The sequence below is a fragment of the Otolemur garnettii genome, unplaced genomic scaffold, assembly GCF_000181295.1.
Source record: "Otolemur garnettii isolate 467f Iridium unplaced genomic scaffold, OtoGar3 scaffold00103, whole genome shotgun sequence".
Classification (NCBI taxonomy): domain Eukaryota; kingdom Metazoa; phylum Chordata; class Mammalia; order Primates; family Galagidae; genus Otolemur; species Otolemur garnettii.
In genome coordinates, this window is record NW_003852498.1 from 1,617,136 (window position 1) to 1,642,317 (window position 25,182).

Consider the following 25,182-nt stretch of genomic DNA (forward strand, 5'->3'; position numbering starts at 1 on the left):
AAACAAATTAAAATAGGCCTTTTCCCAAAATGATCTCATATTTAAAAATACCTCCTAACATTCAAATGGTGAGAAAACAGTGTGTCTGGCAATATGCTAATTACTAGTTGTTTATTGTTGTTACGAAGTGAGGCTTATGTAGATAGGCAGAAGGGAACAGGGAGGAATGGGCACAGCTGGTGCTAAATTAAAAGAGAATTCCAAGGTGGAATTCTGGTAGGGGAAACCTTGACATTGCGGGACCTGACCTACTGCACATCTGCTTTCAAAGTAGCCTGTTATCGGCCTTTTCATAATCAGCCCATTCTCTCATACCCCAATATTCACTCCCTGTCCAGGCTGTTCTCAGTATAAGCCCTGGTGAAATCTCAACCATAAATAAATATGCTACTTCTAAGTTCTTGATCTAGTAACTGCAATAGAGCATTTATTTGTTTAGCACATACCATTTCACACAGGCTGAGCATTTGTTGGCAGAAGGTATTCTAATAAAATATAGGGTGTAAAATAATGTTCAGCAAATCAATGCCAAAATCTGAAAAGTAATTCTGTTCTCAAGTAGTCTGCAGCTTCAAAACCCAGCAGAATTCTTAAAACATATCAATTACTATAAGTTCCATTTGAAGAGTTTATTATCTGAATTAATCCTAGGATGCAGGTCATTTGCCTTATTAAGGAGGCCAAATTATAGATTTTTAGCCTCAGGCATTCTCAGTTATATCTTGACAATATTGGCACAAAGAGACTTCATGTTATTAAAATTTCAAAACATTACATTTTTAAAAGACTTTTATAAGAGGACAATGAGGGTGGGAGGCGATACAGGCACCTCTTGAAAAATTTTTCTAGCATCCTAAATTTTATCCACACACCACCTTCCTTAATATATTTTATTTTAGTAAAAATGTAAGCTCCAAACCCAGAGCTTGCCAATTACTTGTATTTAGCAAGTTTTCAAAATACTAGCTGGAGCAGAATGATTTATTTTCAGCTAGAAATGTTATTCTATATGCATGCTTTTCCCTCAAACACATTATATCCTGAAAATATATTTGCCTCTTCTATTTAAAAGAGGATAGCCAAAGAGAATCCCCTTTCTCTTCATAGCATCCGGCAAATTATATGTGCTTAGAAAATAATTGTTGATTCGATGTGTTAAATAGGTTTAAAGAATATTAAACCAAAGACCGACATCTAAGATAAGTGTTCAGATGCTTTTCCCAAAGTGGCCCAGCCCCATCCAGCTGGACCACACTCACCCTCATGCCTCCGTTCAGTTATCCTAGAAAATCCTGTTGAGATAGGAGATACAACCATGTTGGAAATGCTCTAAAGTTTCTTTTAAACTTCTCCCTCTGTCTCCTTTTTTCCCTTTATATGGGAATAGTTATGGAAGGGAAGGGGCAGCAGTGCTATAAGGAACCAAGCAATGGATCGAAGTTCAAGGCTTGAGGGTCTAAATTATATCTCTACTAACTACAGCTCTGGGATCATTGCAAAATTACTTAGCCTTTTTACAAGCTAGTTACTTCCACCTTCCTCTTCTATAAACATACGAGGTTGGACTAAATCTCCAAGGCCTCCTCCAGTTTCCAAACACTGTAATTCAGACTGCCCATAAAAAATAAATGTAACTCTGGGATGCTCATTTTCTAAAGTAAAGTTGTAAGGAGTCTGGACTTTTTCATTAACAAACGCCAGAAGCTATAGGAAACTTTGTGGGTGCTCGATAAATATTAAATAATCAATTTTCTCTTTCATCTGCAAAATGGGGTGAGTAATGCTGACTTGTCTCCCAGAATTTTGTGCAAGAAATAATAAATGAGAACAAAGCACTTTTCAGATAATGAAGTAATTCGAATAAGCTACTTTAATAGGTCTGAGGTCTAGATAGATGATGCAAGAATAAAGTGTCTTGTATTATTGTATTATTACATCTGTGAAATACAACGGTCTTTTCATCGGTTTAAGAAGAAACAGTCATTGTCCTCGCTTATCACCAAAAAGTCTGCATGAGTAATTTCTGTGCAAATGAAATTTTTCATGTGATTTTAACATTTATCACTTTTAACAATGCAGCTTTTATTTTTACCTGGTATCAAATGGAATCATATATTGATTTAAAGAGTTTAATGTGGGATTCCATCACCATTATACTACTCTGCTCAAAGAAAATGCTTTCTGAAATGACTGATAAGCTGCACAAATGAGAAAATTAGAAATTTAATAAACCTCCTACTCGAAACTAGTTCAGTTGGGGAATTGTTACCAAAGAAAATGATATATTACATTCTAGCTGCCTGGAGACTTCTGCAATAGGGCTATTTTTTATTTATGTTCAATAAATAATATGTTTTATATTTTTTACAGTGTTCCAACAAAAGAAAGCCAGAAGACAATCTGATGATGACAAGTTTCATGGTGTCCCTAAGAAACAAGGTACTGACATCCACTTCAGTCTATTTAACAATCTCTAAGTAAAATTTAAAGAAATCTTATGAATACTAAATAAAGCATGTTAGGACTGAAGTAAGTAGTTGTATGCTTGGGTAATTTTGCTCTTAAGTTAGTGTCTTACCCAAATATTATTTTTCCATAATAAAATCAATGCAAGAAAATTATTTTAATTCCCAAAGTCATGAGATGGGCTTGTCAGAAGATTTGTGGTGATGTTATTGATGTTCTTACAAGAGTTTGAGCAAGTTCAAGTAAGAAGAATTTGTGAGGTCCATCAGTAGCCAGCTTTCCTAGACCTGGAGTGGAAAGGTCTGGAACTTGGCTTTGTGAGAATGGCAGATAGTTGATTCCCCCCAAAAGGGTAATCATAAATGCCAGTCAAAGACTGTGCTCTTTCACCATTACTCTCTTGCCTTCTGCACTTGATCCAACATTTTTGGAGCAATTGTTTGTCACTGACAGGGAAGCCCTGAAAACGGTACTCGCAGAATCATCTTTCAGTTTTCCATGAAATGCTTGTCTTCTATTGAAAAGAGTGACTCTAACAGATTATTTATTGTAATTTTTTTCCTGACAATAAGGCCTTACTCAATATGCAGAAACAAGAAATTAAAAGATGGTAGCCATGGGGGTTAACATCAGCTTAGCTCTGACAATCAATGAGTGTATAGGCCCACTAGCACCTCTAAAATAACGTTGGCCCAAAATATTACCTAGAAACTGGTGCCAGTAAAGTGTTAAGGGAGATGTGAAAATAAAGCCAGGAAACACCACTAAACACTCTCATAGTCAGTCTCCTTGTGTGTCTCTGTGGACGGGGCTGAGTATGGATTGCACCAGTGTCTAACACCCACTGAACTCTTAGCTACAGAACCTCCACAAGTCTGCTCCTAGAGCCCTGAACCCCCCTCCTAGCAAAGGTGTGCTCTGGAACCGGCGATCTTCACTTATCACTTCAAGTGGCACTTCCCCCAGCAGCAGGTTGTATTTAGATCACATCTGCCACTAAGTGGATGTCATTTGAATGCCACACCTGATGAAGCTGAGCTTCGACTCCCCCATGAGTCACTGGGATATACTGCTTGTAAGCCGATGGGGCAAAAATCTTTCTTTCTTTGGCAATTTTCGATTTTTAGTGATTTCATACGGGAGGGTGGATAAGATAGACCTTTCTGAAGTCCACTGTTATCTACCCATTGTACTTTCTCAAGAAATAAATGTGAACTCCATGTGAGATCATTGCACAATTATGCCCAGAACAGAAACTGAAAAATTAAACAAAGTAGATGAGATTCCTCCCGCCTGGACTCCCCACATACCCGACAGAGCTTCAGAAAGAATAAAGAGAGTTGATGCTCAGAGCCCTTGGGGAAAAAGCCCTGAAGCATTTTTTATATAAATTATTCAATAACGTTCTTAATTAAATTTTGTTAGAATTAAGGGGGACATTTGAAGAGGGCCACAGGAGATAAGGGAAAGTGACAAGTCTGAAATGTAATGAAGAAATCCTTGGAATGCTTCATCTTACCAGTCATCCCTCTGGCTGTCCCACAGAAAGCAATGTAAGGAAAGGATGCCGGGACCCACTAAGCCCAGCGAAGCCCAATCCTTATTCTGCCATTTGCATAAAAAATGACTATCCAGGGCAGCACCTGTAGCTCAAAGGAGTAGGGTGTCGGCCCCATATACCAGAGGTGGCAGGTTCAAACCCAGCCCCCGGCCAAAAACTACAAAAAAAAAAAATGATTATCCACATCCTACTAAAATTTTTTAAAAAGCAGAGGAAAGAGTGGTGTGGAGGAACAAGGACCTGATTATACAATATTTTACTGAATCACTATCTGTCCAGATCTTGGTGCCTAATTTGCATCATCAAGGTCAATTAACACTAGATTTTTAAAATTCTTTGGCTACTAGGAAACTAAAATTTTAAACATATTTTATTTGAAATTTTTTCTCTGCATACTTAGATCCAACTAGAGCAGTTTCCCTTGACTTTTTTTAATCCTGGACAAAAGTAACTTACTAAAATGCCACAGAATACTGTTCGATTTGTAAAAACTGAGGGAACATCAAACCTGATAAGTGTTTTTTTAATACCTACCATGAGTACAATCTGCAGGGAAATCAGAATCTAGCATAAGAAAAAAAGATAATTTGAAATAATTAGGAATATTTTGAAATAAAAGAATGAAGTATCTAAGTTCCTAAAAGGTCTCATTCAACCCTATTTCTCTAAATTGTTTTACATATTTGACCATTCAGTACATTAAAATACTAGGAAATGAAAACTGCTGATTATTGAATTAATAAATATAATATTTTTAAAAATTCTGGGTTTTTTTAGTGTAATAGAAAAGCAGAACATACTTGACCAGTGAGAATCACTTTTATTTGGTCAAAAACAATGAAAGGGGCCTTTTATGAAATGTTTGTCAGAGTCAAGATTTTCTGCAGGGACTAGACAAGCTCGCTAAAGAAGGTAAAAGGAATTATTTAATTGTTCCTCTGTATGCTGGAAGGAAAAGGGATTATGAGAGCCAACTATTTTCCCATTGAAAGTATAAGCATTTCAAGTGCTCTAAGTTCAAGACTGCCAAGGGGCTGTCAGGAAGTTACATTATTGCTAAGTCAAGGAATTTTCCTGAGGAACAGAAAAAAAAATATTAATTGGTACCATTTCCATGGAAACTCAACAGATTTCTTCAACTCAATTTTCACATCTTAAAAAAATATAAAGAAAAATGCTGAGGACTTTGGATAAAGATAAAAATTTTCCATCAAAATAAAGTTTTAAAATCAAATTTCCCAAGTTGAATTTAAAATCTGAAGATCCCAAGGAGTGCTATCCCAGATAGAATGAGCTGCCCCCGCACGTCCGTCCCCTTCCTAAAATTGAGCCTCCTATGAAAGTGAAGGGTTCATTCTTAAGCGTTGCCAAGCCAGAAAACTGAATTTTGTCAGTGTTCTTAGAGTTGATCATGGTTGTGAAGTCTGAGTTACGCTATACAAGCTCACAGAGGACTGATTGATTATCCCCAGTTCCAATCTATTAAACCTATAATAAAAGGTGGCTTCCCAGTGCCTAGAATGCTTAAAATCACTTGGTCCCTCACAAAAGAAACCATTTCTATAGAATATATTTAGTAACTAAGAGAACTAAGTGAACATGTTCAAGTCAAAAGGTGCTGAAGGAATGTGAGGGCTCCTCTAAAAACATGGAAGTACCTGGCTAATTTTCTCTGCCTCCCAAAAGCAAGTAACAGTCTATGGTCAAGTTTGCTCGTGTTTTCCAGACCTTCTGTGTCTTCTCTTAGACGTTAAGAGTGACCTTTTCTGTCTATACCAAAATCCTCCCCATTTACTGATACAGTCTTACCCAGACAGGACACATGGAAACTGAGGAACTCAAGCTTGTTTTCTTTTCCTTCCTACCTTCCTTCCTTTCCTCCCTCCCTGCCTCCCTCCCTCCCTTCCTTCTTTCTTTTTCTCTTTCTTGGCAGTGCCTCACTCTGTCACCCTGGGTAGAGTGCCACAGCATCATCATAGCTCACAGCAACCTCAAACTTCTGGGCTCAAGTGATCCTCCCACCTCAGCCTCCCAAGTAACTGGAACCCCAGATGTGTGCCACCATGCCCAGCAATTTTTCTGTTTAAGTTCTTGCTCTTGCTCAGGCTTGTCTGAAACTCCTGAGCTCAGGCAATCTAGCACTTTGACCTCCCAGAGTGCTAGGATTACAGGCGTGAGCCACCATGCCCAGCCTACTCAAGCGTTCTTTACGAACTCCCTCCCTCCAGTCATGGATCATATCCTCAGATCTCCACGGCTTACAATTAAATAATACACCTCATCGAGCATGTGTTGTGCTAACACTCTTTAAAAATGAGCCATTTCTGTGAGATCTGGGATTAGGTGGGCAGGAGGAGCACATCCACCCTACCCAGTTGCTCCTACCAGTCATTCCCACTCTAGAGAGGCTTGAGAGTTATTTGCAGTGCCTCTAAAATTTTGTTGCCTAAGCCCTGCCTTAGATGCAGGTTAAAACTAAAACCGATGAGAATGGGTCATTAGCAGTAACGTCAGAACAAACCCAACATACACCCACCAAAATCTCATCAAAGAAAACTGTATGCTTCAGAGGTCACATGTGGTCATATTTAGCTAACTATATTTTAACAGTAACCCATGCAATATAATTTATTTTTTGGCCAAAAATGAAGACCATATTTCCTATAAAAAATTCACATTTCCAGCCACTCCTTATTATGTAATATAAATGTATATGTCATTTGCTACAAATGACTTTTGCTGTTATCATTTGTTATCATGCTTTCCATGTTGTTTTCTCATATCTGAGACATTTAATTGTCATAATTTTATCAAAAGGGAGAAATTAAAAGGTATATCAACAGAGCCATGTCATAAAGAAAAGATGAAAGAACATGTTTTATTTGCAATCATGAAGTCTTCATTATCATAGATATTTCTGATAATATCTATTTTCTATCACAAAGACATACTTAATTAGCAGATACAAAAGCTAATTTGCTACATGAGCTTATCTGCCTGGCCCCTGCAGGCTTATGCGTCTACAACCCCTGGTATAGACCCTGCCCACCAGTTCTCTGCTGCAGACTCCAAAATCATTATTGGCTGGACTTTTGTGGGGAGGGGCACACATGGGCATGGGAAAAATATAGTCAGACACTGTATTCTTTTCTGTGTTCTCTCAGTGCCCAGTGCTGCAGCACACTGATAAATACTAGATAACAAAATTGTCTGTAAGCAGGAGACCTGGGCAAATGTGGAAGGCTCAGAAAAAAGAATGCTAATCTCCAAGGTGTTTTCATCAGGGGAAAAAAGAATGCTGATCTCCGAGGTATTTAGATCAGGCTGCTTTAACCAGTACTAGATATATTAAACAAGAAAGAGGGGAAATTGTCAAAACATGGTCATTTGTGGTCCATAAAACAATAATGGCCTCGGTACTGTTTCCCAGTATAACTTACACTTCCATTTGTCATATAGCTCACACAAGTTTTTGTTATTGTTGTTAAAGGCAGACCTTGAAAAATCTGTAGGCTAGCTGAGTTCTTGCCCCACATGAAAATGTGAGAGCAGCCCACAGAGTGCCCTTTGGAATGAAGTCAAAACATAAAAAAGGAGAATTTTTTTTTTTTTTGAGGCAGACTCACTTCATCACTGAAGGTTGAGTGCTACGGTCATCATTGTAGCTCACAGCAACCTCAAACTCTAGGGCTCAAGTGATCCTCCTGCCTCAGCCTCCCAAATATCTGGCACTATAGGTGCCCACCATGACACCCAGCTAGTTTTTTTTATTTTTAGTAGAAACAGGATCTCCATCTTGCTCAGACTGGTCTCAAACTCCTGAGTTCAAGCAACCCACCTGTCTCAGCCTCCCAGAGGCAAGAACTACCATGCCCACCCAAAAGTCTCACTCTTAAAAGTAGTGAGACCAAGGACTGCAAACCAAGCTTGCTAGAATGTGAGATTTACTTCAATTATTTCTAAAGTTGAAAAAATGTAATTGAGACACATGGTCTTTATTAATATTATTTTAAACTACTTATTTAGTATTTCCTATTTTCTATTCCTTTTTCTTGGGCAATCAAGTTGTTTCCCTTTAGCAAAAAAATTCATTTAAAAAAATAGTTCTCCTAGCCAGTCACTCAATAACAGAATATCAATATAAAGCTCAATGGCTTTCTTACCTATCTTTAGATTTATATACTTGCTACAATGAGGTACCTGATGTTTCTATCACCACGGTTTAATCAAATTGAAAAATCTTACAAAGAGAAATTTCTCCAAAAGGAGCTAGAACTTTAGAAACTGTAGTTTTTCCTCAAGATTTTACAATAAGAGACCAATGAAGCTTTTACAATAAGAGATCAATGAAGCTTTTACTATAAGAGACCAATGAAGTCTTTATAAGAGACCAAGAATATATACAGATAGCCATCTGACAAATGCTTCTTAATGAAAATTGTGTTAAACTCATACTAACTTTTCTAAAGTAAACTAAAAAAAACAAAGTTAGGAGGAAGAAAAATTTTATACCACCTTCTCTCCTCTATCCAATAATAATCTAAATGTAATAAAGCAATCTTGCAAACTCTCCCCCAAATTATAGGTTGCATGCTTTGAGTTCAGTTATCTTCCCTTAGAAGAAGAGGGAGTCAAATGTCTCAATAATTTTTCTTTGCAACTTGTCATGCCTCATAGCAATTCATTAAGATAAATTCTTAAATCTCTTCAGCATGAAAAAAAGTAAAAGGAGATATATGTAAAATTAGTCTGCTTATAAACAGCTCATCTTCAGAACTTGATAGCAAGTTTTGTTCTTTGGTTCTTTCTGCATGATCGTGCAAGTGCGTGCCACTCCCTCTTCAAAAAAGTCATCTGACTTACATTTGAACACCTATCATATAAAATACGAACGAGTAGTTGAAATAAATGTTATTAAAGGATTCAATTTTTTTAAATTAAACTAAACCTGTACATAAAACAAAACTGAAACTGATAAGGTTCCCTGGGGAGATTTTCCTTGAAATCACTTCTACAAAAGCAGAAAATTCCGCTGCCTGGGCTACTTGAGATAAAAACAGATTCACGCTTAGGCAAAGGGATGATGGAAGTGAACTGACGGGTAAGTGGCATTGCTGTGAAAGGATGATGTTGAACCTCCGTGCTCTGGCAGGACGGCACATAGAATTTCCCCACAAACTGCATTTCGTGAATTGAATTTGAATGTGGAGGCCTATAAAAAGCAAATGGTGTAAGAGCAAGATCTCAATTTTTATCTGTGGTTTCGCTGCTGAACCAGTTAGCCCTCTGGCTAACTTGTGCTCCTCTCATTCCCCTGGGATTTCATGCATCATCCTGAAGGAAGATTTAGAGCATAGAAGCTGTTGACGTCTTGTTAGTTCTGGGGGAATAGACTTCTAAAGAGAAAAGACAAGTCAGGAAGCCCCCCCGGGAATCAGACTGATGGGCCATGGAGCAGTTTTACGTGCATGTGAATCTTTCTGGAAAGGAACCCTCCTCGTGTCCCTGTCCCAGAAAGACTCATTGTCTTTCTCAAAACTGAGAGGGACATTAGAGGTCATTCCAGGCCAGCCCCAAGGCTGAGTTTTCCTTCAAATCCTTAAAACCTGGTATCAAATATTTGAAACTTCTCCTTTCCAGAATAACCAACCCTGGTTATATCAATGAATCCTAATTACTACAGAATTTGAATGCCTTCTTCAGTTCCCAAATCCTTGTCCATGTGGCTAGACTCTAGATACAATCTAGTTCATCTCTTTCTTTCTTGAAGAAGTGCTTCCAGAAAGAGCAGGTTTCTCCAGGGGCAGCTCACTAGTATACAGCTGCACAGGACAGCTATCCTCTCCTTCGAGACCCAATGGGCATACTTAGCTTTGCTAGTACATTAAGACGTGTGCTATGGCTCAGTTACCCTGCTCCTCCTGAAATAATACAAAAAGTATGTTGGACTTAGAGCAAGTATGTAAATGAGAAGGTACAAACTCTAATGAGCTCTGGCAGCCAGGTAAGTAGCAAAAGTATGTGGGCATCCAGTGACTATAAGGAGTGGTGTGGACTGGGGGAACCTGGAGAGCACATACCTTCCTCAAAGCCATGCAGGCCCATTTATGTCTCTAGACTTCATGGTGGATAAAAGAAACATTGACTTCGCCCATGATTTGACCATTTCTTGCCACCATGCCTCAAGCCAGACTCTGATGTTGCATTGCCTCTATATCAAAAGCTGTGTCATCATCTAGTACTCTATAGCACTGGGCAAATATGTGCCATGCTCCAGATAAAGTCTTGAAAAGGAGGCATTTCAGTATAAAATGGCCAATTATTTATTTTCAGTCTTTCAGGAATAGATTTACAAATGACCCTAAGCCTTTCATGACATTTAGATGTTGGTTGAGATTTTTCCCAAAGTTAGAGAGATTGTTTATTCTAGAAATATTTATTTTAAATGATAATGTTAATATGGACCAGGCATGATGCTAAGTATTTTGTGCACATGATCTATTTTTTTCTTTTTCTTTTTCTTTTTTTTTTTTTGAGACAGAGTCTCACTTTGTTACCCTGGGTAGAAAGCCAGGACATCACAGCTCACAGCAACCTCAAACTCTTGGGCTCAAGCAATCCTCTTGCCTCAGCCTCCCAAGTATCTGGGACTACAGATGCCCACCAAAATGCCTTGCTTGTTTTTTTAAGAGATAGGGTCTCACTCTTGTCCAGACTGGTCTCAAACTCATGAGCTCAAGCAGTCAATCCTCTTTGGCCTCCCAAAGCGCTAGGATTCATGTGATTTATTTTAATTCTCACAAAAGAACATGAGGTTGGTACTGCTCTGGGGTAGTACAGTGCAGAACTCTTGCTATCATCCTTTGTCCTCTTTCTCCCTTTCTATTTTGCAGTAATAAAACACAATCTTCTTATCCATAACACTAAGCACCAGGCAACACCATCTTTAGGAAAAAATTCATTAAAACTTTTGTGTTGGTTTATTCTGCAGGGGGTTATAGTCAGATAAGAACAAGAAACTCCAACAGCCTATATTTTTGGAATGTTTTTCCCCTAGTTGTTCAAGTGTGGACTTCACGTTAAACACCTTCCTCTTCTATCCTAGAGTGGGCTCGGATGGAGAGTCTGACTGCCAGGCAAGAAGAACTCATCCTCCTGCAGGAGAAAGTCAAGAATGGGAAAATGTCTATGGACGAAGCCCTGGAGAAATTTAAACACTGGCAGATGGGCAAGAGTGGCCTGGAAGTGATTCAGCAGGTAATGTTGACCCCAATCCCTTCTGGAACATTCCCTCCCTTAATGGAGCTCCTTGACTCTTTGTGTTTTTGTCTTCACTAGAAATGCAGGTAAAAGTTTGTGTGCTTTGAACTAGCTGCTAAAAAGATATTTCAAATAATTAATTAAAAGTTTGGAGAGATATAGATTTCATGTTTGCAGCCATTGGCAAAACACAATCCTGGAATCTGGCACATTAAGCTAGCACCTAACCAGTGTATTATAACTGTCCTTAGTACAATGAATGTGTGTGTGGGTTTTTTTTTAATCTCATTGCTAAAATTAAGATGAAGCATACTTAACACTAACATGGGCTCAACAGTATGAAGTGTGAATTATGTAGACCAGTCTTAAAGAGAACAAAAGAAGGACTGAAATCATATCAAGCAATAGTCATAAAAGAAAACATAGTAAGTTTTATCTTTCTCTCTCCTTAAAAAATAAATATATATGCCCATCAAAGGTTTTTAGAGAAATGCCAAGAATATCAGCTTAAGATAAACTTATCTTCTGTAAATAAAGTTTATATCCTGAGGTGGATTAAAGGAAGTGGTTCTGAGATGGAATAGAAACAAAATATCTCCCGTGGCCCTGGTCACTCCTCACTGAGGGGACTCAGGGCTGTAGTCTGTCCATGTCACATACCTTTCCACTCCCAAAATATTTCAGTTTTTCTCCTCATCACAGAAATCTCTATGCCTCAGAACTCAGTTTTCAGGTAGCTATTTAATTAAGCACATTTAATAAGCTAATTTAGGCCAAAGTATAAATAATAATAGCTTAATATGCTACCTTTCCCAAGAGATAATTTTTATTTTTTAACGGATAGTTAATCCTGAAGAAAACAATTTTAAAGCACAAAAACTAATGAATCACAAAGGAGAATTTTCAAACAATATGGCATATAGGCAAGAGATAGTTTAGGAAAGTGGATCATCTCAGTGCATCTGAGATCATGCCTTGTCAGAAACCATCTCTCTCTGAGGGCAATTCTGGCTATGGGATGGTGGCTAGACATGGTCCATATTTTGCAGCACTAATCAAAGGCAGTCATTTTGCCAAACAAATGCTAAAGAATACAGATTAGAGAGTTCTCCAACTGTTCATTGTTCATGATGAGAATGACAACATTGTTTTTCCCTCCATGCCAGTGTCCTCACCTATACCTACCCCCTCTTCTCCTGAAATGGGGTGAAATGTGCCTACTGCAGAGCTACAAATAATTTGCCCAGCAATGCTAGATTAGATAGATTTTGTTGAAGTAAGTCAATTGTCCTTCATCCTCCTCAGATCCTCAGATAATAAAGTTTTCAATCAAAACCACTTTGAGATACCATCTAACTCCAGTAAGAGTTGCCCACATAACAATAACCCAAAACTGCAGATGTTGGCGTGGATGTGGAGAAAAGGGAACACTTCTACACTGCTGGTGGGAATGCAAGCTAATATGTTCCTTTTGGAAAGAAGTTTGGAAAATACTCAGGGATCTAAAAATTGACCTACCATTGGATCCTGCAATTTCTCTACTAGGAGTTTATCCAAAAGACCAAAAATCACTTTGCAAAAAAGATATTTGCACCAGATTATTCATTGCAGCTCAATTCATAATAGTCAAGTCATGGAAGAAGCGCAAGTGCCCATTGACCCGTGAAAGGATTAAAAATTGTGGTATATGTATACCATGGAATACTATGCAGCATGAAAAAAAGATAGAGACTTTACGTCTTATATGTTTACATTAGTGGAACTGGAACATATTCTCCTGAGTAACATATCTCAAGACTGGAGGAAAAGTATCGAATGTAGTCAGTACTTCTATGAAACCAACTTATATTTACCCACACTTTACCCCCACTCAAAGATAGAACACACCTATAGCCCAGGATGAAGAAGAGAAATGGAGTGGGAAGGGAGGGGAAAGGGGAGGTTTGATAGAGGGAGGGTAAAAGGTGGGACCACACACCTATGGAGCATATTGCAAGGGTTACAAGTCAAATCTGTCAAGTGTAGAACATAAATGTCTTAACACAATAATCAAGTAAATGAGGCAAAAGCTATGTTGATTGGTTTGATGTAAACATGTCAAATTGTATAAAAATATCAACACATTGTACCCCACATATGCATAAATGTATTCATGATCTAGGTGTATATGACTTAATTAAAAATAAATAAATAGTCATCAGCAAATAAAAAAAAAAAAGAATAACCCAGCCTAAATATATTCTTGGAAATGATTTCACTAGTTATTTCCTTAAACTCTTTGGGTGTTTCTGTTTTGTTTGCCTACTTATATTCAATCTTATTTTAGGAAGAATTTAAGGTGCTTCATAGTTATCACTTAGGGATTGATCTGACTCATCGAAGATATAAAGATAATGGGATGATGAATACATTAGTGTTTATAAAAAATTATTTCTCCTTAACCTGCAAATGCAAGCCAACAGACACTAAGACTACCTTTTGTAAGAGCCAAAAATTCACTGACTCTGGCTAAATCCTGTCAGAGGAATTAGGGGTCTGGGCTAAGGTCCAATCAACAAAAAAAAGAGTGATTGTTCTTTCCATTTCCCCATTTCCATTTCCCCAATATAAACATACACACACACTTGCAAACACATACTTACTGCCATATACGTTTCAATATTCCTCTTGCCATTTGTATCCACTAGGATAAAGTATTCACTTGTATCCTAGAAACGAATCTATCAAAGGTAACTGTGAAGTTATGTTATAATATTGATGGAAGAATTATCTTAGGAAACTAAGATTTAAAAAATGGAAAAAACATGAAATTAGAAGCTGGTTTCCAGAATAATGCAAAACCACCTAGAATCTCTGGTGTTGAAGATAAGATGGTGGAGAGAGGGAGAACCTTGCCCTTCTCTCACCTCTTCACCCTACTCACAGTTACAGAGTGCCCTCTCCACAGAGGGGAGGATCAGTAAGGCAATGGAACAAACAGAATGGAAAATGTGGTTTCTGGATTTCTCAGGAAACCCTGAGGAAAAAATACTTCTCCTAGGTTGTCTTCTAAAAGAGATTTATTGAATGTTAGTTTGTATTACTTCTTGCCTTAAAATGTTATATTCAATGTAGAGTATTTGGAAAATAAAGAGAAATTACAGATTTGCTAAGAAGGGGGATCTTGTTACGTATCATCTGCTTCCAAATCTTTAACTTTTGGAATTAGAACACCAGGAAGGAACATGCAGCACAGAAAGGGAAGCAGGCTCCGGCAGCAACAAGGCTTCCCAGTGTAGCTACTCTGCTTTTGGATACTAAACCCCACAGGCATGAGACTGGGAGAAATACCTTCCAAGACATTTGAGATCTGAGATGCAGTATTGACTCTACCACTTACAACTATATGCTATTTGCTCTGGGAAAGTTATGTAACTTTCTTTGTACCTCTGTTTCCATATCTGTAAACTGGGATGATGACATTTTATATCCACTTCATTAAATTCTAAGGATTAAGTAAAATGATACATACAAAGTAACATGAATGACAACTGGGACATCATATGTAGCAAACTAATACTAAGTAGCAGTGCTGGTAATGCTAATAGTAGCCACTTTCATTTTAATCCATAAAACATTTGCAAATCATGACTTGCTTGTCCCCCTTGTATCCTCATTAAGGAAAAACTACGCCAACTACGGGATTGCATTATTGGGAAGAGACCAGAAGAAGAAAATGTCTGCGGTAAGTAAAATTGGCCTGCTATTCAAAAATAATAGAGTGATGAAGTAAAATATTCAGGGATCGTACAGTCAAACAAGCCTAAGTTGAAATCTACACCTCATCACTTTTCAGCTGTCTGAACCAGAGAGACAGCTCAGGTTCCTTGTCTGCAAAACCTAAAATTATACATGCATCTGGGAGCGCTTGTGTGAGTTAACATGTAAAATATTTATTGCATTCTCTGATCCATAATGAACCTTCAATAAGTGTTCATTACTTTCTTTTGATTGCTTACATAAGTTGCAAATAAGATAATTCTGCTCTGCTTTTTAACAACCTATTATATAGGGAATCAAAGAATTAAGGAGTCATGCTTTTTATTAAGCTAAAATAGTCTCCACATAGTCAAATCTTCTAATTTTCCATATGTTTATCATTACTAATAATTAACTGTTGCACTGATGGCAGAAGAATGGGGAGGAATATTTGATATTAATGGAAACTCAACATTGTTAAGATAAGTCTTTTCTAAAAGAAACAACTTATTCCCAAATTGAAAATAAATTCTCTACTCCTGCACAGATAATTAAATATTAACAACCACTAAAAAATTGTAAAAACTTTCATCGCTTCCATTTTCAAAAATATCACATAATTGTTAACTAATCTGTCATAATAAATTCATTTACCTTCATCTTTGGGGGCTGTTATCTCCTTTTCCATAGGAAATTCTTTACTTACCTCAGAAATGTTTTCTAAAACAGAAATATACTTTCTAAAATAATAAAGGCCATAAAGTCAGGGCTAATTTAGAGGTAAAAGAGTTCTATAGACCTCCATTCTTGTGTGGAATTAAGATTAAAATTTTAACAATTTATAAAATTATAAGTTATATAAATAATTTTACTAAGAAAAATTAAGTAGCTAACATTTATTGAGTATCTACTATCCTCTGTGATTTCTTATGATAGCCCTATGAGGCAGGAATTATTCCAAATTTTAAATAAAGAAACTAAGAAACTAAAAAAGCCAATGGGCACACAGATTAGAAACTACAACCCATTTCTGTTTAATTCAAGATTAATGCTCTTTATCATTTATGTCTTAATTAAGAATCAATTAGTTCTTCTATTAGCCACAGGAATAAATAGTTCCACTCAAATCTTCCCATCATACTAATACTAATACTGAATGAAGACACTAAGCAACCAATTTTAGGAGATAGGCAATGGACAGTTGAAGACTATTTAAAAATCCAGAGACAAGCAAAACTCACAAAGTGGTTCTCATAATTGACCAGGTCTCTGCCAGAGGACTGTTTCCTAAATACAGTCTGGGCAAAGCAAGGAAGTCCTGTTGAACTGAAGAGGCAGAGATCCCAGCTCAAGGCAGCTAAAGCTGCTGGAATGTGCTGGTGGGTCATTGAAGAGGAGGTGGCTGTGCACAGAAGCAGCTTCAGAGGTCCAGGTGAGGGTCTCCACCAGACTGCTGCTTAGTGATGAGCTGTAATGTGCAAAGCAAGACCACTCAAGGCATGTGAGATAGCAGCTTTTAGGGCTTCAAAAGCAAAAGAGAGACAGTAGAAGTTGACCAGAGCTGGGGAAAGCCATATAGTTCCTACCCTGCCAAGTGGAGAAAGCTTCTTAACACCTCCATAGAACACCTGACATCTTCTGTGGCACCCAGGAAATGTGAAAAATAAGGACCATAATTTAGAGGAAGAGCTACTCTAGACATGCCCTAACAAAGCCTAAAACTAAACCGCTATGAGATATACATGGGAGACAGTTTATAGGTTGACAGAGTCTCACCAAGGGTCTTTGAAAGAAAATAACTTGGGCTTGCTACTGGTCAACACCAAAAAATGAATAAAACCAAGCCTATACAATGTCATGCCAGCAAGTGAACTGTGTCCTACAACAACCACCAATGCCCATCAGAGGAATACTGCAGAACCCAGAACATACAAGCAGTTATCTATAATATACAATGTTCAATTTATTTTTTAAAAGACATACAAAGGAAACAGGAGTAAGAAATAGGATGTAACTCATAATGAAGAAAAATAAACTAAAGATAAAAACTGTACCTGAGATGCTGTTGATCAAAGACACATCAATAATTAAATTAAAGGCAAATGGATTAAATATATCAAGTAGGGCGCCACCTGTGGCTCAAAGGAGTAGGGCTCTGGCCCCATATGCCAGAAGTGGTGGGTTCAAAATCCAGCCCCGGCCAAAAAAAACTGCACTATATCTCAGAGGCAGACATTTTCAAACTCTAGAAAAATGAAATACCCAACTTTATGCATTTTAAATTAAGACAGATAATTTGAAAGTAAAAGATTCTGAAGGGTCTGCTATGCCAAGAATAAGCATAAACATGAGAAAGCTGACATGGATATGTCAATGTAAGACAAGATAAAAATCAAGACAAAGATTATCACAACAGATAAAAGAAGACATTACACAAAGATAAAATGGCAGTTCACTAGAGAAATATAGCGATTCTAAATATCTATATTTTTTATTATATGTATTTGTGAGTTTTATCAAATATATGAAGCAAAAGCTGACAAACTCAGAGATTTTTTTCACTTCTTTCTTAGTGATCAATAGAACAAATAGATGAAAACCAGCAAAGCCTCAGAAGATTTAAAGAACACAGTCAACTAGCTTTCCCTAATTAACATTTATAAAACCAGACATTGAAAAAAAGCATAGTACATGCTTGTTAAAGGTGCTCATGGAAATTCACCAACACAGAACAAATTCCAGGGAATTGTTTGATACTGGACTATCAAAAAAATTCAGTACATTTCAAGAGATTGAAATCTTCAGAATATGTTCTCTGGAAGATTTTTGTCTTTTGAAATCTTATCTTTTCATAGCATAACAGAAGTAAATTAGAAATTATTTAAGAATTACATATCTAGAAAATCTCCCATAATACTTAGAAATTAAATACAACATTCAAAATAACTCATGGGTTAAATAAGAAATCCTAAGAAGATGTTTCAATGGTAATGATGAATGATAATGAAAAAATATCAAAATTTGTAGAATGCAACTGCTAGAGTTATGTAGTTAATAGTTAAATTAGAAGAAAATATATGATTATAAATGTTGTACTAGAAAAGATAAAAAGCTTAAGATCAATGATTTATGTTTCCACTTTAGGAAATTATAAAGTGAAAAGCAAACTAAATGCAAAAAGAGGTAGGAGGAAAGAAATAAGATAAGATCTGAAGTTAATATTAAAAAAGGAAAGTGTTAATAGAGAAATTTAACAAAACCAAAAATTAGTTACTTGACAATATAAAATTAATAAGCCCATAGAAAGAATGATCAGGAAAAAAAATAAGAATTATCTACATTAGAAATTAAAGTGGCTTGTCACAACAAACATTAAAAAGATGCTAATAAAATGTAATTACTTTTTGCCAATACCTTAAGTGACTTAGACAAAAAACAAAAAATTTAAAAAGAATTTACCAAAACTTACTCAAAAAGAAAAAAATCAACACTGCTCTGAGTATGCCTCAGAGAAGTATACCCCACAGTATACCTGAGTACACTTTTAGAATGTTGTTAATATTTCCCATACTCAGTAAACAAAGACAAGGTGGAGAAAATATGCAAAATAGAATGTAAGCAAAATAAACAAATATGCCGTGGAAAATGAGAGCCAAGTTTCCTATTGCCCGTGAAATGAGTTATCAATAAGGAAAAGGAAGGCCAGAAAGAATGTTGAGGTGTTGCATTGGAATAGGGGTAACAGTATAAACATCGTGGCTATTGACATAAAATTAGAGATAATAAATTCATAATGATATGTATGTGCATAAATATGTGTATTTCTTTGATTCTGTGTACTGAGGGACCCTAGAAGCAATGACATCCTGGCACCAGTGAGCACACCTAGCACCTACATCTTAGTTTATAAAAGCAAATGCCAAATAAGCACATGAAAGGGTGCTTTTTTCATTAGGAAAAAGGCAAATTAAACTAAAATGATATGCCAATACATAATCATTATGATGAATATAATTTAAAACTACTATGAGACCTAAGTGTTAGTTAACATGTGGAACTGGACTACATGGTATGCATTGCTGATGGGGGTATAAAGTGGTGATGACGAGGAAGAAGCCAAATACACACTTACTCTCCGACTTAGTCATTCCACTCCTAGGTATTTTTCCAAGACAAATGAAAGCATATTTTCATCCCACGATTTGTTCACAAACATTCATAGCAGTTTTATTCATAATAGCCAAACTGAAAACAATCCAAATGTCCAATATAAGAGAATAGTTAATTATACTTTGGCATATTTATACTGTGGAATACTACTCAGCAATTTAAAAATACCTATCTTATACAGAATAATATAAATGAATCTCATAAGCATTATACTGAGTGAAGAATACCAGATGCAAAGGAGTACATGCTATAAGATTCCATTTATCTGGAATTCTAGATAAAACTAATCTAGACAAAATAAACCTATAGAGGTAGAGATCAGATAATCAGTTGCCATAGTAATATTTGAGTGAGAATGACATAAGGGATCATGAGGGAATATTCTATGGAGAGAAAATGGTCTGTATCCTGTTGAGTTGTTGAGTACGTGGCTGTATGGATTTGTCAAAAGTCATCAACCTATACACCCAAAAGTGTTTGACTTGTACTATACGTAAGTACTATATTCCTGAATAATGTTGATTTTTAAAAGGAATGGAGGAGCTCAGGCTAATGGAGTATCAAGGCAGAACAGCAAGCATTTACTGTGTCAAATATATCTAAAATCATACTTGTATGCCTTGAGACAAGGGTTGAGAAAGGAAAGGGTGAAAATAATATAAGACATGGTTTCATGCTTAGTGGCCAGAGGTAGATAAATTTAGGGTGAGTAATTTTAGATCATATTTTGAGATTTCATAGTCACCTCAAAGACAAGTAGTCAAACATTAAAAAAAGAGATAGCTTAGATAAATATTGAGCAAAACTTAGTAGAATGTGCTTTTTTTTTCTTCTAGATAAGCTCACCATTGTGCACCATCCAAGTGGTAAGTGCTTGGCTATTTGTGGAAGGACTTAAGACTAAAACAAAGTACATAGTATACCAATTTTAATGTTAATGTAAACCTAATATGATTAGTCAGATCGGTGTAAAAATTTAGATTTTAGATTTATATGCAAAAACCACTTGACAGCCAAAATAAACATGATGTGAGAAGATAGCAATACTAGTGGCATCATAATACAGGAAAAGAACTGTGTGCTTTGAACTTTGATTGACCTGGCTGCACACAACTTACTAGTTGTGACCTTTGGCAAGATATTTAAGCACTGTAGACTTCAGTTTTCTCATATGTAAACTGCAGATAAGAATCATGCCATGGAGAATTGCCATAAACACTGATAAAGAATTTTGTTAATGAGGGCTGATGCATGATTTATCAGAGTTATTGAGGTAGCAAATGAAATTTGAGTGACACTTGAGAGGTCATCATTTCACTGTGATGGAGGAGGAAAGTGTGCTAAATACTAGGAGGGTAAAAAAGAGTTAGATGCCACCTAGGAAGCTATTTAATAATGTAGAGCAATAGTCCACACAGCCTGAACTGAAACACTGACTGTGGGAATAAAGAAGAAATAGAACTTGGCTGGGTGGCTGGGATGGAAAATAGACAGTCATAAAGGCAGGAAGAAGGAGCAGTACTACAGGCCAGTGATGAATAGGAGGAAGAGGAGTTCTCAGAACCCCTAGTTGAGGGCCAATCCTAGTGAATGTGGAAAAAGGAAAGAAGGTATAATCAAATGGAGGCTATTTCTCAGAGGTGTTGGGAAGATTATTTCTGAAGTGACTCCAGTGACTCTTCAATGTTCTTTCCAAGTTAGTCCACACAAGAAGGAGAAAATAGTATACTTGCCAAGGGTGAATTTTTATCAATATGCCCTTTTCATCTCTTTAATAACTGTTCTCTTTATTTATACCCTACTGTTTCTATAAATCATTTTTAAGAAGACCTGAATAAATGAATCATCAAATGAGTGAATGACTGAAAAGATAGTAACAGAGTTTATATTTCTAGGTAAGGAAATTGCTCACAATGAAAATATGTTGGGCAACATACCTGTCAGCAATAAGGTAGGTTGTATTTATTTTCATTTTTGTAAAATGCAAAATAACTTCTTAGTTGACAAAAAGCATAAGAGACTTCTCTACTGTCTGTGCTATGAAATATTCTAGGAAATATAAAGAAAATAGGTTAGGTAAATATTTGTGTGCAAAATCTACAAGCATTAATTTAAGGAAATTAACTACTTCAAAAGAAAACGGGGGGGTGGAGCAAGATGACAGACCAGAAGGACTGTTCAGCTGAGCTCTCCTAGAACAAATGGGGGAAAAGAGAGAACCCAGCCATACCTGACACAGAGAACTTACCTGGAGTTGTAGCTCAGGGAGCACAGTGAGGAAGTAGTGAGCTAGATACAGCATATGATCCAGAGTGGTGGAAATATGATGAATTAGGCAAGTGATTGCAACCAGCTGGGATTGGCTGGCCCCTCATGGAGGTCTGGGATGGAAGGAAGCCTTTTAGGAGTTTTCAGTTGTAGGGGAAGCTGTGCATTGAGTAGAAAACTTGGAACAGTGGGTGGACTCAAATAGTATCCAGAAACCAGATTTGAATGCTGGTTGGAGTTGCCATAGGTTTGGTAGATGGTGAGGCAGCCATACTGAAGTCAGGGGGCTGCCATTGTGGGAAAGCCACCAGATGCTCTTAGCAGAGAGCTTAAAGCACAGCTGTCTTAATTCCACATACCAGGATGAGAACACCACTCTCAGGACAGGCTGAGGGACTCCTGCACACCATGAGAACTGGAGTCAGTGGGCACTGTGAAACCTGCCCATGAAGGACTTTTATGAGTTTTAAGACCCCAACCTGGCAGGATCTGGATGCTGAGGAAACAATCAGTTAATCACTGAAGGCAACTAAATTTGGAATAAGGACCATAGAAGTTGCTGGCTGTGATGTCTCCTAAAAATCCACAGCGCCACCTGGTGTCCCAGAGACATATTGTCATCAAGAGCAAGGACTCTCTTTGAAACAAAGGAGGCAGTGAGAAAGAAAAAGGAGAACAAGGAGATGAATAAGAACAAAGAACACATGAGGCAGAATCAACAGAAAAATTCAGGCAATGTGAAAAACCAAAACAGGAATTCCCCCAAGGGACCAGGAGGCAGCTACTACAGAAGACATTGCCTATAAAGAACTAATGGACTTGACAGAAAGGTAATTTAAAATATGGATTATAAAGACAATAAAAGGAATACATAAGAAGATGGAAAGGCAGAACCAAAAGTCGGACGAGAGAGATGTAGAATATAGAAAGGATATGGCAGAGCTTAAGGGAATGAAGGAGACAAGACAGGGAATGTAAAGATGCAGTAGAAAGTGTCAAAAATATGTTAGACCATGGGGAAGAAAGAAACTCAGGGCTGGAGGATAAAGTTTTCAAGTTAATCCAGGTAGTTAAAGAGGCAGAAAAGAAGAGAGAGAAAGTTAATCCAGGTAGTTAAAGAGGCAGAAAAGAAGAGAGAGAAAGCATAAAGTTTTTAAGTTAATCCAGGTAGTTAAAGGGGCAGAAAAGAAGAGAGAGAAAGAGAGAGAAAAGAAGAAAGAGAAAGCACCTCTAAGAACAGGTGCTTAAAGAACTACAAGACTCCATGAAGCATTCAAATATACAAATAATAGGGATTCCTGAAGGGGAAGAAGATTGTCCCAAAGGAATGGAAGCCCTACTGGAGACTCATAAATGAAAACTTCCCAGGTTTTGCTAAAGACCCCTACAAACTCCTTTCAGATGGATATCGAACCCCAGGTCATCTCAACTCAAACAGAGCCTCTCCAAGATACATTATAATGAATCTGTCCAAAGTCAACATGAAAGAAAAAAATTCTGCAAGCAGCCAGGAGTAAGAACCAATGGACCTACAGAGACAGAGCCATTAGGATAACAATGGACTTCTCAACTGAAATTTTACAAGCCAGAAGAGCATGGTCATCAACCTTCAACATTCTTAAACAAAACAATATTTTGAATTCTGTATCCTGCTAAACTTAGCTTCAAAATTGATGGAGAAATCAAATATTTTGCAGACATACTAGCACTGAAGAAATTTGGCACAACAAGACCAGCTCTACAGGAAATACTTAGACCTCTTCTAAACACTGACCATCACAGTAGACCACCAGCAAAGGAAACACTCAGAAGCTAAAGGTCAAAATGTAGCTTACACAGTGGTGCAAAGGATAAAACTACACAACAGACTTTTACAAAATAAGATGAATAGAACTCCACCACACCTATCCATACTCTCAATAAATGTCAACGGACTGAACTCACCAATGAACAGGCACAGGCTGGCTGATTGGATAATAAAAGCACAAGCCATCCATATGCTGTCTCCAAGAGACACACTTAGCCTTGAAAGACAAATCAAGTCTTAGGATTAAGGGATGGAAAACAGTATCTCAAGCAAAAGGAAATCTGAAGAAAGAAGGGGTTAGAATCTTATTTTCAGATACAAGCATATTTAAAGCAACTAAAGTTAAGAAAGACAAAGATGGACACTTTCTGCTGGTCAAAGGAATAATACAACAAGAAAGAATTTTAAATATTTATGCACCCAATTTAAATGCTCCCATATTTATCAAACAGAACTTAATGGGTCTGAGCAACTTGATATCCCATAACATCATAATAGCTGGGGACTTTAACACCACTCTGACAGAACTAGACAGATCCTCTAAATAGAAACTAAGCAAGGATACAAAGGACTTAAATGTGACCCTAGAACAAATGGGATTAATAGACAAATACAGAACATACCATCCCAAAGATAAAGAATATACATTTTTCTCATCACCCCATGATATGTACTCCAAAATCACCCATATCCTAGGATACAAATCACATCTCAGCAAAATTAAAAGAATAGAAATTATACCTTGTGTTTTCTCAGACCACAAGGCAATAAAGATGGAACTCAACTCAAACAAAAACATTCCTCCCCACACAAAGACTTGGAAATTAAACAACCTGATGCTGAATGATATAGTTGGGTACAGGAATAGATAAAAGAGGAAATAAATAAATTCCTCAAACATAACAACAATGAAGACACAAGTTACCAAAACCACTGGCATACAGCAAAAGTAGTCTTCAGAGGGAAATTTATTACATTAGATGCCTATATTCAAAAACAGAAAGAGGCGTATCAATGAACTCATTAACCATCTTATGGAACTGGAAAAAGAACAATCTAATCCCAAACCCAGCAGAAGAAAAAAATAACCAATATTAAAGCAGAGATTAATGAAACTGAAAACAAAACAATCACTCAGAAAATTAACAAAACAAAAAGTTTATTTTTTAAAAAAATAAAATCAATAAAACATTGGCCAGATTAACTAGAAACCTCCAAATAAGAGTTTATACCCATACTGCAGAAATTATTACAAAAAAAAAAAAAAGAGAGAGAGAGAGAAGGAAGGAATCTTCTCCAAAACATTCTATGAAGCAAACATCACACTAATACCAAAACTAGGAAAATATTCAACTAAAAAGGAGAATTTCAGACCAATTAACTAGAAACTCAATCAGAAATGATAAAGGGTAAATAACAACAGATGCCACAGAGATGAAAGAGATTATCTCTGAGTACTACAAGAAACTTTATACCCAGAAATTTGACAATGTGGAGGAAATGGATCAATACCTGCAATCACACCCTCTCTCTAAACTTAACCAAGAAGAAATAGATCTCTTAAACAAAATGACTTCAAGAACTGAGACTGAAGAAACAATAAAAAATCTCACAACAAAATAATGCTGTGTTCCAGATGGCTTAATACCAGAATTCTACCAAACCTTCAAGAGCTTACACCCATATTGCAAAAACTATTCCAAAAAATTGAGAAAGATGGAATCTTCTCCAACACATTCTACAAAGTAAACATCATCCTGATACCAAAACCAGGAAAAGACTGAACTAAAGAAGAGAATTTCATACCAATTTCACTAATAAATATAGATGCAAAAATTCTCAATAAAATCCTAACCAATAGATTACAGCTACATGTTAAAAAAAAAGTCATTCATCCTGATTAAGTAGGTTT

At 36.7% G+C, this 25,182-nt stretch overlaps 1 protein-coding gene across 1 annotated transcript in view; it reads left to right on the forward strand.

Annotated features, from left to right (window-relative positions):
* The window catches only part of BANK1 (B cell scaffold protein with ankyrin repeats 1), a 277,972-nt gene extending 255,866 nt beyond the window's left edge, over positions 1–22,106 (forward strand). The window contains exons 11-16 of the mRNA XM_012809273.2: positions 2,371–2,439; positions 11,133–11,284; positions 14,948–15,011; positions 20,032–20,061; positions 21,091–21,146; positions 22,053–22,106. Coding sequence (XP_012664727.2) covers positions 2,371–2,439; positions 11,133–11,284; positions 14,948–15,011; positions 20,032–20,061; positions 21,091–21,146; positions 22,053–22,106 — 425 coding nt within the window. The remainder of the gene's footprint in view (positions 1–2,370; positions 2,440–11,132; positions 11,285–14,947; positions 15,012–20,031; positions 20,062–21,090; positions 21,147–22,052) is intronic.
* Positions 22,107–25,182: the final 3,076 nt, after the last annotated feature.